The sequence below is a fragment of the Desmodus rotundus genome, chromosome 2 (genome assembly GCF_022682495.2).
Source record: "Desmodus rotundus isolate HL8 chromosome 2, HLdesRot8A.1, whole genome shotgun sequence".
In the NCBI taxonomy this organism is placed as follows: Eukaryota; Metazoa; Chordata; class Mammalia; order Chiroptera; family Phyllostomidae; genus Desmodus; species Desmodus rotundus.
The window spans coordinates 102,741,650-102,759,400 of NC_071388.1; the positions used below are offsets into that span (position 1 = coordinate 102,741,650).

At 39.3% G+C, this 17,751-nt stretch overlaps 1 protein-coding gene across 1 annotated transcript in view; it reads right to left on the reverse strand.

Annotated features, from left to right (window-relative positions):
• SNX4 (sorting nexin 4) overlaps window positions 1-17,432 on the reverse strand; it is an 83,382-nt gene extending 65,950 nt beyond the window's left edge. Inside the window, exons 1-2 of the mRNA XM_024578001.4 lie at window positions 17,248-17,432; window positions 5,220-5,341 (exon numbers count right to left, since the gene is read on the reverse strand). Of these exons, the coding sequence (XP_024433769.1) occupies window positions 5,220-5,341; window positions 17,248-17,391 (266 nt within the window). The 5' untranslated portion in view covers window positions 17,392-17,432. The remainder of the gene's footprint in view (window positions 1-5,219; window positions 5,342-17,247) is intronic.
• Between the last annotated feature and the right edge of the window lie 319 nt (window positions 17,433-17,751).

Consider the following 17,751-nt stretch of genomic DNA (forward strand, 5'->3'; position numbering starts at 1 on the left):
CAGACTCAATTCCTGGTCAGGGCATGTGCCTGGGTTGTGGGTTCAGTCCCTGATTGGTCCATGTATGAGAGGCAACTGATTACTATTCCCCTCTCACATCAAGTGGTCACATGCAAGAGGCAGCCAATCAATGTTCTCTCTTACATCAATGTTTCTTTCCCTCTCCCTCAAATCAATAAGCATGTCCTCAGGTGAGGATTTTTAAAAAATGCAGAAACAGCTCTCATGGCAAAAATATAGGATTATTAAAACATGGTTCATTTTAAAGGGTTGGCCTAACCATTAGCTATGATTAATACTATTTCAATTCAGATTTTCAAATTCAGTTGAAAAATATCTAGGTTAATATCGTTTCAAATTATTCAAAATTATTACCAAAAGAATTTGCATCTTGCTAATAATTAGATAAATATTGCCTATAAGCAGTACATATATAAGGTTGTTAGAAGACCTGTTAAGTGTTAAAAGAAGAGGGAGCACCTAAGGCAGGGTCTAGTTGTTGGAAACTAACTAAAAACATAGAAAAGATTTTCAATGGACCACATAACTACCATTTATTCAATCATTTAACAAATATTTAATAGCATATAATTGGTTTTACATGCAACATTTAATATGACACTCAAAATAAAATAAATAGACAGACCCTGGCTAGTGTGGCTCAGTGGACTGAGTGCCAGCCTGCAAACCAAAGAAAGGGTTACCAGTTGGATTCCCAGTCAGGGAACATGCCTGGGCAGGAGGCCAGGTCCCAATTGGGAACACGTGAGAGGTAACCACACACTGATGTCTCTCTCCCTCTCTCTAAAAATAAACAAATAAAATCTTTAAAAATAATAATAGATTGGAACCAAGATGGCGGCGTAGGTAGACACACTACGCCTCCTCGCACAACCAGAACTGACAGAAAATCGAACAGCAAGGGGGTCCGACACCAAGGAAATACAAAATAAACATTCATCCAGACCGGTAGGAGGGGCGGACATGGGCACCGGGGTGGAGAGGACTCATGTTGCCCTGGCAGGACTGAGACTGGCAGAGTGTGGGACAAACGGGGCAGGCAGTCCAAGCACTAGCAGACCCTGAAACCCTACATTTGCACAGATAAACCGAGAGGGCCGGACTCAGAGTGGCGGAGAGCGGGGCAGGCAGAGCAGTGGGTAGCACCCTGGGGCCCCACATTCGCACACAGATAAACCGGGCACGGCGGGGAGCGAAGCAGACTGCACAACCCAGGGCTCTAGCTCCGGGAAATAAAGCCTCAAACCTCTGATTGAAAGAGCCCGTGGGGGTTGGGGCAGCAGCAGCAGAGACTCCCAGCCTCACGGGAGAGGTCGTTGGAGAGACCCACAGGGGCCTGGAGTGTGCACAAGCCCACCCACTGGGGAACCAGCACCAGAGGGGCCCAGTTTGATTGTGGGTATCGGAGTGAAGGACTGAAATCCGGAGGAGAGTGAGGTGGGCGCCATTGCTCCCTCTCGGCCCCTCCCCCACGTACAGCATCACAGCACAGCTACCAGTGTTACCCCGCCCCGGTGAACACCTAAGGCTCCACCCCTTAAAGTAACAGACAAGCCAAGACAAAAAAAAAAAAAAAAAAAAGGCCCAAATGACAGAACACTTCAAAGCTCCAGAAAAAATACAACTAAGTGAGGAAGAGATAGACAACCTATCAGATGCACAGTTCAAAGCACTGGTTATCAAGATGCTCACAGAATTGGTTGAATCTGTTTGAAAAGTAGATGAAAAAATGAAGCCTATGCTAAGAGAAACAAAGGAAAATGTAGAGGGAACCAATAGTGATGGGAAGGAAACTGGGACTCAAATCAATGGTGTGGACCAGAAGGAAGAAAGAAATATACAACCAGAAAAGAATGAAGAAACAAGAATTCGGAAAAATGAGGAGAGGCATAGGAACCTCCAGGACATTTCGAAACGTCCCAACATCTGAATTATAGGGGTGCCAGAAGGAGAAGAGGAACAACAAAAAATTGAAAACTTATTTGAACAAATAATGAAGGAGAACTTCCCTAATATGGCAAAGGAAATAGACTTCCAGGAAGTCCAGGAAGCTCAGAGAGTCCCAAAGAAGCTGGACCCAAGGAGGAACACACCAAGGCACATCATAATTACATTACCCAAGATTAAACGCAAGGACCTACATCCAAGATTACTGTATCCAGCAAAGCTATCATTTAGAATGGAAGGGCAGATAAAGTGCTTCCCAGATAAGGTCAAGTTAAAGAAGTTCATCATCACCAAGCCCTTATTATATGAAATGTTAAAGGGACTTACCTAAGAAAAAGAAGATCAAAAATAGGAACAGTAAAAATGACAGCAAACTCAGAGTTATTAACGACCACACCTAAAACAAAAACAAGAGCAAACTAGGCAAACAACTAGAACAGGAACAGAACCATAGAGATGGAGATCACATGGAGGATTGTCAATAGGGGAGTGGGGGGGGGGAAGGTACAGAGAATAAGTAGCATAGATGATAGGTGGAAAATAGACAGGGGGAGGGTAAGAATAGTGTAGTAAATGTAGAAGCCAAAGAACTTATAAGTATGACCCATGGACATGAACTATAGGGGGGAATGTGGGAGGGAGTGGGTGGGCAGGATGGAGTGGAGTTTGGGGGGGAATGGGACAACTGTAATAGCATAATCAATAAATATATTTAAAAAAAAGAAAAAAATAATTAAGTAGATAGTATCAATAATGCCATTTTACAAATTACTGGAAGAATTCAGTAATATCATACTGCCTCCCACGCCATGGAGGCATTCTTACCCATTCTAAAAAGAAACACATTCTTACCTATTTTAAAAAGGGTTCATATTCCACGAACAATAAACACAAAATGTCTGGACTAATTTGAAAAGGCCAGTGACTTTAGCCTTATGCAATCTTAGCCTACTAAACTGTAACATCATTGGCAATTTGTTAAATGGGTTTCCTACTTGTATCCAGAGAGCCCTAGTAGTAGATAAGCCATATGATAAAAGTTCAACTTTTAGTTAATAAAAAGATAAAATAATATTTATATTATCCAAGACTATCTGCATAACACTAAATTACAGAAAGAATCCACATGATTAAGAATTTTGAGGGTTCTGTAGTTGTTGAAGGTAAATTAGCCTTAGAGGTACAGTTGTTACAAGAGTCTATTCAAAACAGCAATTCTCAAAGAGGGTATCTAGATATAGGACAGGTTAAGAATTTCTTAAAATAGGGAAAACAAAAATCATAAAGAAAAAAAAGACATAAATTTGACTATCTTAAAATGTAAAGCCTTTGTACTTTAAAATATTATCAAAAGCATGGTCCATAGCCCATGCAACTGTCTGAAAACAACTGTAGCCCTGGTTTAAAAATGTGAATTTCTGGACCCCACCCAAAACCCTGTAGCTTAACAAATTCTTCAAGTGACTCATATGTATTTTAAAGTTTAAGAACCAGTTTTAAGATAAATGTGTAATGAAAAACAATCATGAAAGTTAACTCAGTAATCATTTTCTTTTGTGTACCACACAATTACTGATGGTCCACTTACATATGTATTCAGTGTCTTGCTCTACTATACAAAGTATGGTTACTTCTAACCTCCAGTTTCAAATTATGATACTTTATTCATTTCAAAGTTAAGAGTAAACAACTACAAATTATCCCAAATTATTCAAATCAAGATACTTTTCTTGCAGTAAAAGTAATCGACAGCTAATTTCACTGCTCGGTTGGGTAAAGAAATAGGCATACTAAAAAGGTCCTTTTTAATTTTAAAAACATTAATTTCTAAAGATAATTTTTTAAAGTGGCTAATTTAACCACACACACACAAACCCTCTCATGGGACCATGATTTTTTTTTAATCACCTTAAAAATCTGTTTTGCCTATGTTACAAAATGATCTAATTTTAAAAAGACCCACCTAACCTCTCTCTTTTCCTAAAGTTTATATTGTACACATATTTCTCTTGTTTTTGGAAGATTCTTTTTCTTTCCTTTTTTTTGTCTTTTTTCTCTTTTTTTCTTTATTTTGGTGGAGAAAAGAAACCATACTTGCAGAGAGGATTTTCAGAATTGTCTGCAGGTTAAACAAGTTTTATCGACATTTTAACTTTCATTTTTGGTAGAACTACAAATTCAAGGCTTTCTGGAGAAAGCCTTGAAATGTTACAGGGTTAATTAAGTCTTAAGTTTGGTGACTTTTGGTAAAGCCTAAGAAAATAGAGGCTTTAAAACTTTTTTCTTAAAAATGTATTCACACTAGCCCTGGCTGGCGTAGCTCAGGGATTGAGCACGGGCTGCAAGCCGAGGGGTTGCCAGTTCAATTCCCAGTCAGGGCACATGCCTGGGTTGCGGGCCAGGTCTCCAGTGGGGGCCACATGGGAGGCAACCACACATTGATATTTCTCTCTCTTTCTCCCTCCCTTCCCCTCTCTCTAAAAATAAATAAATAAAATCTTTTAAAAAAATGTATTCACACTAAAACATGGTTATAACTCTTTATCAACTAGATCTGATAGTTTTATCATTTTACTTTACTGGCTATCAAAAATTTCTCTCATATCTGTTTTAATTGGACATATTTCTGCTCAGTCTGCAGAAAGAAAAGAACTAGTCAGTATAGTCTTTATATAAACTGTTTATAATGGGCAAAATAAATTAAGTCTTCCCTTGTCTTGCTGTAGATGAAACAATCTAATTCCTTTAACTTTCCCTTATGATATAAAAGAACTTTTCTGGTGAGTTTTGATTTCTTACTCCATGATTTACTTTGTCTTTTCCATTTTACCCCAACATCTAAAGCTCCAGTCTCGATCAATTTTTTCTGTTAACTTCTCTGTAACTCCCAACTCTTCTAAACTCAGACTGTTTTCTTTCCTCCTAGGCTTTGTTAACATCTCCATTTACCTCACGGGCACATGAATGGTATCTAAAGAACTCCACCAAAGCATTTGTCAAGTAATATTCTAGATGCCAAAAGTATTTCACTAACCTTCCCGCTCCCCTCAAAACAAGTACATGAGAATACAGTTAGTAGGAGTACCACAATAAAAGACACACTGTTTACTTTGCCTGTTAAAAAGTTAAAACACACACATAATCCCTAAAAAGACAATGACTGGTAAACAATTCTATCATACAACAGAATTTACATCAATAGCTACCAAAGTTTTTTCTATCTAAACCTACACCTAATTCTCATCACTCACCTTGTTTCAATGAGGTAAGCAGTATATGTTTCCTGCATGTTCATGGCGTTTCTTCCAGTTCGCTTTTCTGCTTCTGAAACACTAATTTCTATCTTCTTTAACCAAAAATTATTTTCTGTCATCTGGACAAAAATAAATGGAAGAACCAAAAAAAGAAAAAGAAATTTAAGATGGTATTTAAAAAAACCCATCTATTCTAATAACATCCATTACTGGTATATATTTCAAGCTAGTTTCTTGTATTTCTGAAGTTGCTAGGGGCTTGCTAATGACAGCAGCAAATGATACGCCTCTCTCTGTCAGCGTACTACAGCACAGTAAACTTTACCAGAAGCTATTTGAACAGGTTTCCATGTTTTAATAACCAAAACATAGAGATATAATAGAAGATAAAATAGAGACATTTCATACAAGTGACAAAAAATAAACCTACACAGAAATGCATAAGAAAAAATCTAAGAATAATTATACAAAGGTGAATGATCAATATTGATACCTAATTTTGTATTTTACCAAACTCAAATCTCCCTCAAAAATATAACACTATACATAAGCCAAAAGATAAGATTTTCAGCAGGCAGTTTCCTTTAAAAATTACAAAAGCAGGAGTCATCTTATATTCAACTTTCATTTTGCCTAAACTTTTTGGCAGTGGTTAACAGGCTCCAATTGTGAGTTAGCAGCAGGATTTAAGAAAAGACACCTTTGTTTTCCCGAGCTAAACATCCCCAGGTCGGTATCAAAGGACCAAAAAGAACAAAGACACCACTGGCGGTCCATAGGCTGTATTGGTGGGAAGTGCACCACTGAAGAAGGGTCTTTAATATACTCAAAGTTAACTCCAAATCTAAACAAGACAACGTGAGACCATGTGATAAGTGCTGTCCTTTGGGTTTTTTTGCTCCCTTGCTCATTCTAAAATTCAGAGATGGGTTTTAATTAAAAACACTGTACTATATTAAATTGTTGGCAGTCTGTGAAGAGATGTAAGTAGAAAAATAGATAGACCAAAAGGTAAAAAAAAAAAAAAAGCTTTATATAGTAAAATCCATGGTGCTACTTTACACAAAAAATTAAGGATGTGCACTGTGAAAACAGAAAAAGCTACATGATAGTGTAAAAAATTATATCAATGATGAGTGAAGATGACACACTAAGGAAGTGCCCCCAAAAATGGGAGAAAAAGGGAGAAGAGTGCTCGCTTCAGCAGCACATATACTGAAAAATGGAGAAGGTGCAAATGCTGAAAGACAAAGGACAGAAAACAAAGAGCCAGCCCAATGGAATGGAATTGTTATTAGTTAACAAAAACGAATCACTCAGTTAACAAACAAGACATTTTTATAGAGTATAAGTTGTATGTTTATGTACCAAGAGATAACATGAGAGAGAGAAGAGGAAATCATTCAACTGAAAGAAAGCTCAAGAAATTACGTTAAGCGCAAACCACTCACATCAGGATTAAGAAGCTCTCATTGGTTGAGAGACACATATAAACAAATCACTTTGACTTACCACCATCTACTCCACTGGAAAATCCCTTGAATTCTGGAAGAACGTGACTGATAAAGCAAATTATATCCCCAGCCAAAAAGGCAATACATATGAGACATGAATTTACCACGTTATGCCACCCAATTATACAAAGGGGAAAAAAAAGAATAAAATCAGCTATCATAAAAACTAAAGAATGGCGTGTAATACCAATAGGGTTTGAAAGATGATATAAAAATTGCTTATGCTATCAATATCAGGAATAATTCAACTGATCCTCACAACCATTAGAAGAACATATTTAACAGGTTTAGAAATGGACTGACTTGAAGACTGACTGGAAGATCAAACAAGGGACGTGTTTTAAAGACAGATACAGTATTTTAGATGTATTCAAAGTGTACCTCTCATCAGAGTGAAGAGTATCACTAAAGAGAGTGACGCTAGCCTGGCTGGTGTGACTCAGTGGACTGAGCGCCAGCCTGCGAACTTTCATGAAAGGATGCCGATTGGATTCCAGGTCAGGGCCCATGCCTGGCTTGCACGCCAGGTCCCGAGCTGGATATGTGAGAGAGGCAACCAATTGCTGTTTCTCTCACACATGTTTCTCTTTCTCCCTCCTTTACCCTCTCTCTAAAAATAATAAATAAAATCTTTAAAAAAAAAAAAATGACACTACACTCGTATCCAGAGGGATAATGTCCCAGATGTAGATGCTTGATTTGTGAATCACTACTTTCCACCTGACTTAAGACTAAACTGACTACTTAAAACTAAATAAATGAATAAGATGGACATATTTAAAAAGCTGATGAAATTACTTCTTTCCATTTCAATGAGTGAAAATGAATATAATCTAAGTTTTTAAAATGCTGCTAACAAGGCAGACAGTAAAAGTAGGCATAAGGCAGATAATGGTGATAAAACAAACAATAAGAAACTATTAATTCATTACAAAAATATTTACTATCTACAATTGTCAGTCATGAGGAAGGAACAAGACTCAACCAATGAATGCATAAATAAGTGGAACAACAAATTGATGTCTCCCTCTCCCCACCCCATCTCTCTAAAAACAATTTTATAAAGAAAATAACTTTTGTTTCAAAAGACACCATAAAGAAAAACAAAATAGCCACAGGGTGGGGGGAGATACCTGCAAATCATATTATCTGATAAAAGAGACTTGTATCCAGAATATCTGAACTTGGTAAGACAATTTTAAAAATTGAACAAAAGATCGAAACAGACATATCACCAAAGAAAATATGTGCACAAATGGCAATAAGCACATGAAAAAATACTGAACACCATCATCATTAAGGAAATGCAAATTTAAACCATTTCACACCCATCAGAATGACAGTAATCAAAAAAACAGACAATGCCAAGTACTAACGAGGATGTGGAGAAATGTGAGCCTCATACATTGCTGGTGGTAATGTTAAATCGTGCATCCACTTTGAGAAACAGTGGCAGTTTCTTAAAAAGTTAAAAATAACTTACCATATAATGCAGCAATTCTACAAATCAAACTCAAGAAAAATGTAAACACATGTCCCCACAAACACTTGCATGTGAATGAATGTCTATAGCAATAATATTAATAGCTAAAAACTGAAAACAAACCCAATGTCCATAAAATGGTGGATAAACAAAATGTAATATATCCATATAATAGAGAACTATTTAGTAAAAAAAGGAACTAATACATACTTTAACATGGATGAACCTCAAAAAACATAATGATAAGTATAAGAAAGCAGTCTCAAAAGACAACAAATTGTATGATTCTATCTTTATGAAATACCTCAAAAGGAATATTTATATAGAAAGCCAAGTGGCTGCCCAAGACTAAGGGTGGGAGGGGGGATAAACTACAAAGGGAAATGAAGGACTTTGGAGAGGATGATGGAAATGTTCTGAAGCTGGGATGTAGTGGTGGTGGCACATTTCCACGAACCTACTAAAAAATTACTAAATTATATACTTATAATGAGTGAACTTTATAATATGTAAATTATACCTGAATAAAGTTATTAAAAAATAAAATCCATGAATCCATACTGGCATAGACAAGTACAAGATATTTTCAATTTCAAAGTATATCCCCACAAAATAATGGTTGCAAAAAAATAAAGTAACTTTATATTGGAGAAAGCTGCCAGAAAAAAGTAATCAAAGTATTGGGGCAAATCCAAATCACTAGAGAACTAATAAGATGCATTATGTTTGGGGGAAGAAAAAATGAAGACACGGGCCTTCCACGTCATTAAAGAGAATAAAACCAAAGAAATTATGGTCCAAAAGGAAGACCCAAAAACAGAAACCAAAATAAGAAACTATAAAATGACAAAACAAAATCACCTAATAATGCTCTGATCCATGTGGCTTAGGTGGTTGGACATCATCCTGCAAAATGATGGGTCACCAGTTAGATTCCAGGCAGGGCACGTGCCTGTGTTGCAGCTTCCTACTCAGTCCCTGGTCAGGGTGCAAATGAAGAGCAACGGACCAATGCTGCTCTCCCTTTTTCTCCCTCCCCTCCCTTCTCTCTAAAAATAAATAAATAAGCTCAGGTTGGCATGGCTCAGTGGACTGAGCACCAGCCTGCACCAAACGGTCACTGGTTCAACTGCCAGGACAGGCACATGCCTGGGCTGTGGGCCAGGTCCCCAGGTGGGGGTGTGCCGAGGTACTGATTGATGATGTTTCTCTCCCTCTCTAAAAATAAATAAATAAAAATCTTCAAAAAAATAAATAAGACTTTCTGGCCAAGATGGAGGTGTAGGAAGATACATGATGCCTCCTCGTACAACCCAAAGGAGGACAACAACAAATTTAAAATCAAAAAATAACCAGAACTGATAGAAAAGGAAACTGTATGAAGTCTGACAACTAGGAGTTAAAAGGAGTTAAAGAAGAAACATTAACTCAGACAGGTAGGAGGGGTGGAGACAGGCAGTCAGGGTGGAGAGCACACCAGCAAGGTAGGGACTGGAGGACTGGGTGGTCCTACATTTGCATGCAGATAAACCCAGAGGAACAACAGGGGAGCAAGACAGACCACACAACCCAGGGTTCCAGCGTGGGAAAAGAAAGCCTCAAAACCTCTGGCTGTAAAAACCTGTGGGGGTTGTGGCAGGGCAGAAACTCCCAGCCTCCCAGTAGAGTTAGAGAGACCCACAGGATCCTAGAACATACACAAACCCACACACATAAGAATCAGCAACAGAAGGGCCCAATTTGTGTGGGTAGCAGAGATGTGATTTAAAGAAGGCAGAGAGCAGAGCAATGGGCATGGTTCCCTCTCTGACCCCTCCCCCACATACAGCTCCACAATAGAGCAACCTGGGTTGCCCCACCCTGCTGAAAACCTAAGGCCCCTCACTACATAACAGGCACAAAGTATGAGACAAAAAAGTATGGCCCAAATGAAATAACAGATCAAAGCTCCAAAAATAGAACTAAGAGATGAGGAGAGAGCCAACCTATCAGATGCAAAGTTCAAAACACTGGCAATCAGGATGCTCACAGATATGCTTGAGTATGGTCACAAAATAGAGGAAAGAGTGAAGATTATGCAAACTGAAATAAAGGAAAATATACAGGGAACCAAAAGTGAAGGGAAGGAACCCAGGACTCAAATCAACGATTTGGAGTAGAAGGAAGAAATAAACATTCACCTGAAACAGGAGAAAAAACAAGAATTCAAAAAACTGAGGAGAGGCTTAGGAACCTCCAGGACATCTTTAAACATTCCAACATCCAAATCATCCTGGTGCCAGAAGGAGAAGAGGAAGAGCAAGAAATTGAAAACTTACTTGAAAAGATAACGAAGGAGAACTTCCCCAGTCTGGCAAAGGAAATAGACTTCCAGGAACTTCAGGAAGCTCAGAGAGTCCGAAAGAAGTTGGAACCAAGGAAGCACACATCAAGTCACATCATAATTACATTACCCAAGATTAAAGAGAAGGAGAGAATCTTAAAAGCAGCAAGAGAAAAGGAGACAATTACCTACAAAGGAGTTCCCATAAGACTATCAGCTGATTTCTCCAAACAGACCTTACAGGCAAGAAGGGGCTGGAAAGAAGTGTTCAGAGTCATGAAAGGCAAAGACCTACATCCAAGATTGCTCTATCCAGCAAAGCTATCATTTAGAATGGAAGGGCAGATAAAGTGCTTCCCAGATAAGGTCAAGTTAAAGGAGTTCATCATCACCAAGCCCTTATTATATGAAATGTTAAAGGGACTTATCTAAGAAAAAGATGATCAAAACTATGAAGAGTAAAATGACAACAAACTCACAACTATTAACAAGTGAATCTAAAATAAAACAAAAGCAAAAACAAACAACTAGAACAGGAACAGAATCACAGAAATGGAGATCACATAGAAGGTTATCAGCAGGGAGAGGGATGGGGGAGAATGAGGAAAAGGTACAGGGAATAAGAAGCATAATTGGTAGGCATAAAATAGGGAGGAGTTAAGAATATTATAGGAAACAGAGAAGTCAAAGAACTTATATGTATAACCCATGGACATGACTAACAGGGGGGGAAGGCTGGAGGGTTAGGGGGTGTAGAGCAGAGGAGGGATAAAGGGGTAAAAAGTTGGGACAACTGTAATAGCATAATCAATAAAATATACTTTAAAAAAAAGTTTGTAATCAGAAGATCAGTTTTTCCCTCAGATTAGTAACCAGCTTGGCAGAATTTGAATCCCATCTCTGCCACAGATTAGCTATGTAATTCTGGGGGAGTTATTTAACCTCTCTGCCTCAGTTTCCTCATCTCTAAAATGGGCTAAATGTACCTAACTCATAATGGTGTTGCGAGCATTCAATGAGTTAACGCATGTAAAGAGTTTTAAAAGTTGTCTAGCATGTACCAAGAGATCAAATATTACCTATCACCTGTTATTTGCAGGTTTACATTTTTCTGATTATGAAAATTAAAATATGTTTAATGTATACAAAATCAAAAGTACAGGGGAAAAATTAAGTAAATGTAAGTCACTTTATCCCACAACCCAGTGCTGGCACTATTGATATATTGGTAAACTTTCAGAATCTTTTTTCTAGGCATGCTTCTATGTTACTCAGGTCAGAGAACTACCTTATTCTTTGGACTATATGATGCATGAGACCATAAGACGCACCTAGATTTTAGAGGAGGAAAATAGGGAAAAAAATTTTGAAGCAAAAAACGTGGTCCTGCTCCTGCCTCCTGTGATCCAACTCCACCACCGCCCGCCCCCTGACCCAGTGAGCCAGGTAAGCTACATTCAGATTGTAAGATGCACCCCCATTTTCCTCCCAAATTTGGGGAGGAAAGTGCATCTTATAGTCAAAAAATATGGTATCCAAAGAAAAATAGGGTTATAATATATGACCTTTTTTCTTGTGCTTTTTGTCTATTAAAAAATATTTTTAAAATAGCATAGCTATTCATGCCCTGGCTGGTGTGGCTCAGTGGACTGAGAACCAAAGGGTTGCTGGTTTGATTCAGTCAGGGCACATGCCTGGGCCACGGGCCAGGTCCTCAGTTGGGGATGCATGAAGGGCAACCACACGTTGACATTTATCTCCCTCTCTTTCTCCCTCCCTTCCCCTCTCCATATTAATTAATTAATTAATTACAATAAAATAGCTATTCAGAAAACATTAATTTTTATTTAATATAAAACATGTAAGTTAGAACAATTTCCCAATACATTATGACTCACAATACATTCATGATTCATAAAATTAATTTGGTGCATTTTGCCAACATTTCTTTTTAATGAAAAAAATATATAAAAATATCACAGGGTATTGTGTGAAGTAATTGTTGTCTCCTGAAACAATACTTATTATGAAAGTATAGGCTGATTATGTTGTAAAAATGTATTTTGTACTATGAGTCACAGAAATATCTGAGAGCTACCGAGGTAGAAAAGTAAGAAAAACATACTTGTGTGATTTTATCATCAGCTGCTAAACTGATAAATTGTATAACTATGCCTATACATTTTTTACTTTGTTATGTTATCCTCACCAACAAATGCCTCAAATCTTACAGTTCTAGCCTACCCTTTTCAGTTCTCTGCAGCCAGTCACTGAAGATGCTAATTGTGTACAGGAATTTTTCTTTTTTTAATTTTAGAAAAGAGAGAGAGAGAGGAAGGGAGAAGGGGAGAGATGGGGGAGAGAGAACAAAAGGGGGAGAAAGAGGTTTATCTCCCAGACCAGGGACTGAACCCACACCCTTGGTGTATCTGATTAAGACAACGCTTTAACCAACTGAGCTCCCTGGCCAGAGCTATAATAATTTCTAATTACTAGTTGCTCAAGCACTCTTTGTCCCCACCAGCACTCCCGGGCCTAGAGGGTTCTCCTTTTAAGAAATTCACTTAGGCAGAGGTTATTCCCTGAGTAAATACTGTTAACTACCAACTAACTGGAATCTTCCAGCCTAAAAAAGAAGTATTCTTACTTCTATTCCCTTACCACTTCCTCTCTTCTGCCAGGACTAATTACTACTTTCTTGGAGATTGATTTCCTCTCTCATTTTTCCATTTTCTAAGTTACTTTAAATAGAATTGACAATAAAGAATGCACTCTTCCTTACATGGAAAAAGTACAAAAGGAAAAGAAAGGAGATTCTAATTAGACAATGGAAAGACAGAGAACTGAACACACTCACAGAAAGAAAAGCAAGAAACTACAGAATAAGAGCTCACAGCAGAATTTAGAATACTGATAATTGATGTTTAAAACCAGAAGAAACTTGCAAGTCTTAGGCAGTGCTTGTTTCCACTACCCCTAGGTGCAGGGAAATTGGTACAAATTACTCTCTGTCCAAAATTTGCTGAGTTAAAATTAAGGTTCATGAGGTGAGCTTTTTGCTGTAGGGAACCGTTCCAAGCATGGGAAATGTGGCTCAGCCCCCACTCGGAAAAGCCAGTGGGGAGCGAGGTTGGCGGGCAGGACCCACGTCCATGGATAATTTCTCCAGTGGGAAATCAGGCCTGCATTGTACCTAGACTGCTATGAGACTTGCTCTTGCTAAAACTCCCTCACCCTGAATTGAGGAAGCAAATGTTTACTGATTATCTGTATCTGCCCAGAATCTGAGCTAGACCCTCCAGGTATGGGACAAAGCCCTTTCGACCATTTCTCCTTTTACATTGCAAATGTCCTCCTTTGATGTATTCAGTGACACCCACCCAAAACAAACCTTTGCATAGTAAAAGAGGACCTTCTTTGATGTTAAGGGCCTGAAAAACCTATAAAGGCTGGTCAGGTCAAGGCAAGGCTCTTGGCGCTCCCCCCTTGAGGGAGTAGCCCAGTCGATGAGAGGCACTCTCCTCTTGAGAGAGTGGCCGCATTGTCCCTTTTCCCCCACAGGACCTCTGTAGTCCGTTTGTATGTGTATTGGAATACTGAAACCTCAACAGCAGATCTTGCATCATTTTGCCATCTCTGCATGGTATCTGCATAGATATTTTTGTGGTAAAAAGCTGTGTGATAAATCAACACACTGTTCACACCTTTTTTCTTTTTAAAATTACAACTTAATATAAACTAAAAAATTTTAAATACAGTATTGGGGCAATTTACAAGACTATTCTTAACTTTTTTTTTTTTTTTTAATGAAGCCACGTGGCTTAATGGGCAATCTAATTTCAAAGCCAGGCAGACCCCGCCTCAAGTCCCAGCCATCCCACTGACTACCTAGTGATCTTGGCCAAATCACTTATCTCTGAGCTTCTGCTTCATCTCTATCTGCCCTTTGGGGGTAATCTGAAAATTAAAAAGTGCAGCCTTACTGTGAATAGCACACAGAAAGAACAAATCTAACTTACCTTTATGCCCAGGCCACATCCCTATCAGTAAACAGTAGCAAGGTTGTGATAGATATAGCAATACTTCTCAACTGGGGAGGAACTGGAGTAAAAGAAGGGACAGAAGGAGGGAATAGGAGTATATGACCCTTTAAGGAGGGTTTGTGTAGTTTTTTGGGAGGAGGGAACAGTGTACAAAGTACAGTATTTTTGGACTATAAGACGCACCTAGGTTTTAGAGGAGGAAAATAGGGGGAAAAACCCAGCTCTACCGCCGGCCCCCCCCCAAGAGAGCCAGGTAAGCTATATTCTGTCTATAAGACGCAACCCCATTTTCCTCCCAAATTTGGGGGAAGAGTGCGTCTTACAGTCTGAAAAATATGGTATATGAATGTATGTGTCTTAAACTCTTGGTAATTCTGAAATATTGTCCAAATGGCTTGTGTCTCTATGAACTATTAAGTTTAAGTCACTAACAGACGGTTTCTTGGAGCACATATTTACCAACATTTTCCCAAAATGTCAGGTAACACAATATAACTACAACCTCTATTGTATGATGGCATCTTTGGATTTTCAAACATCTTAAAACTGAACATACATGAGTTTTTTAAATGAGATATTTATAATTACTTTTAAATTAACATAAGTTGATTTTATACTATAGTTGTAACTTCATACTAGTTAAATTTCTAAAGGTTTTCACAAAAAAAAAATCACCAAAATTTTTATCATCATAACCAAAATTAAGCTCATATGTAGCCAACAAAAAATGTAATTCTTACCTTTTGAAACAATCTAAAATTGCTTTAACACATATCTTTAAGATTGACAAATATTTTAAAGTCTGAAAATATTAAGTATTGATGAGGCTAGAGAGTATCAGGCACTGCTGATGGAAGTACAAACTGGTAATATTCACTTTGAAAACAATTTGGCACAGGGTTGAACACGCTACTACCCTACAATCCTGCAATTCCACTCCTAAATTTATATTAGACTCTTAATACATTTGCACCAAGAGATATATAGGAAGAAGTTCATGGTAACGGTAATTTTTTTAGAAAGAGCAAGAATCTGGTAACAACCTCAAGAAAAGAGAAATCAACTGCAGAATATCTATAAAATGGCTTACTATAAAGCCATGAATATAAGCGAACTAAGTCACATTTTGGATGAACTCCAAAACCGTAATATTAAGCAAAGAGAGAAAATCATAGTAAAATTACTCCACTTATGTAAATTTCAAAATCAAATAAAATTAAACAATATATTCTTTAAGGATACATATGGTAAAGATTAAGTAGAGCAAGAGAATTGTTAATACAAAGTTCAAAATACTGGTTACCTCTGTGGTGTAGGAAGTGGATATAACCCAGAATATACTGGCTTCAAAGGATCTGACAATTATTTTGTGGGAAACTTCTCTGCATTAATTATACACTCCACAATGACTTTTTAAAAGAGACAACAGAAAAACTAAGTCACATAGCTGCATAAAAAGCCAATCATGTTACGAGTCAAATTACACACCACAGAAGTGCACACACTTGTCACATTCAAGATGCTGACCTCTCCACAAAAAATTCTAGAACTTAGGGGAAATTTCAATGAAAACTTAAAATTCACCCAAAAAATCTTCATGCTACACCCTATATACCTCGACATTTCCCCAAGTAGGCAAAACCTTCAATTTCTGTGTTGAAGTTCCTGGCTCTCTTGTCTCTAAACTTTAAGAGTCTTTCTGGTTCCATAGCTACAGTCAGCAAACAAGTTTAACTTTCCTTCATCCATCATAAGCGGTTTTATATTAGCAGTACCACCAGTTTCAGGGAAAGAAAGCAGCAGCGGCAAAATGGATGAGCAATGCGCACACTGGGTAGGGTGCTTGCTCTCTGATGTGCAGCACTAAACTGAGTTTCAGAAACGCTTCTTTTTAACCTGTTCTATCCATCACGCATTATGAGTGAAAACACTTTGGACTGAAAACAATTACACATATAAAATGATACATTTTCTTTTTTCCTCAAGCAAATGAAAATCACTGATTACCAAAGGAGTTTTACGAAGAAGATTCAACAGATATCTATGACAACTCTCCACTGAATGCAGCTGATCCACAAATTAAAAGTACAGCCAAATAAGTAGTTTTAAGTGTTGTGTTTTTTTTCTTTAACTTGTACCCTTTCTTGAATCCAACACTTTCAATTCCCTGATTGTGGCGCCAACCCAAACACCTTTAATGCCCCAGACTTGTTCCTCAAGTCCCCCACTATCTTCTTTCTCAAACACCGCCGCTCCCACTCCAGTGCCTTCATTAAGCCATCTCCTGCGCACAACCCTTTGCCAGAAACATCAGCGTTCCTGCTCAGGTCCAGACTTCCGGGCTCCCGGACCTCTGAAAACCGCGTCTGCCGCAGCTCGGACCTCCACGCCCGCGGAGCCGCACTCAGAGGTACCCTCCGCTCCCCTCGCCGCTGCCCTCCCCACGGGAATTCGCTGGTGCCGCTGCACCTGGCGCTCGCTCCTACCTACGACCCCTTTTTACACTGAGCCTGCCCCTCACTGCTCCAGTGGCCCAGCTTTCCCATCCCGCTTCCCGGGCACTGCCGGGTCTCCTGGCCAAGCCGACCCGCCCCCGCCAGCCTAGCCCAGCCCGCTAGGCCCCGACACAGGCCGGGCCGTCTCCGCCGCCCCTTCTCCTCACCGTTTGGTTCCCCGGAACGTCCTCGTCCCGGACCCCCTCCGCTTCCTCATCGACTACCGCCTCCAGCCCAGCGTCGCTGTGGCTTAGAGGCTCCAGCGGCGACGGCTGCAAAAGCCGCTCGAGGTCCGGAGTCGCCTGTTCCATGGCCGCAGCTCCGCGCGGCGGACCCAGTGCGCGCCTGCGTCGCCGCTCCCGGCAGGCCCCGCCCCCTCTGCTCCCCTTCGACACGCCACGCCCAGCCCCGACCTGTTTGTCTGCGCGGAGATCCCCAGGGTTGCCCCGCCCTGGCTGGAGTTGGGGATAGAGTTGGGGCTGGAGCTAAAGTGCAAGTCGCGCCTGCAAAGGAAGTGGTCGCTACTAAGCTAGGAGACCCAGAAATCCGAGAGAACTGATGGAGGGAGAGAGAGCAAGAAAGGCAAGGGGAATGTGTGGATAAGAGTAGGTATTGGATCCAATCAGATTGGTGATCACCTAAAGAAAATGTGAAACTCGGAAGACATCGGA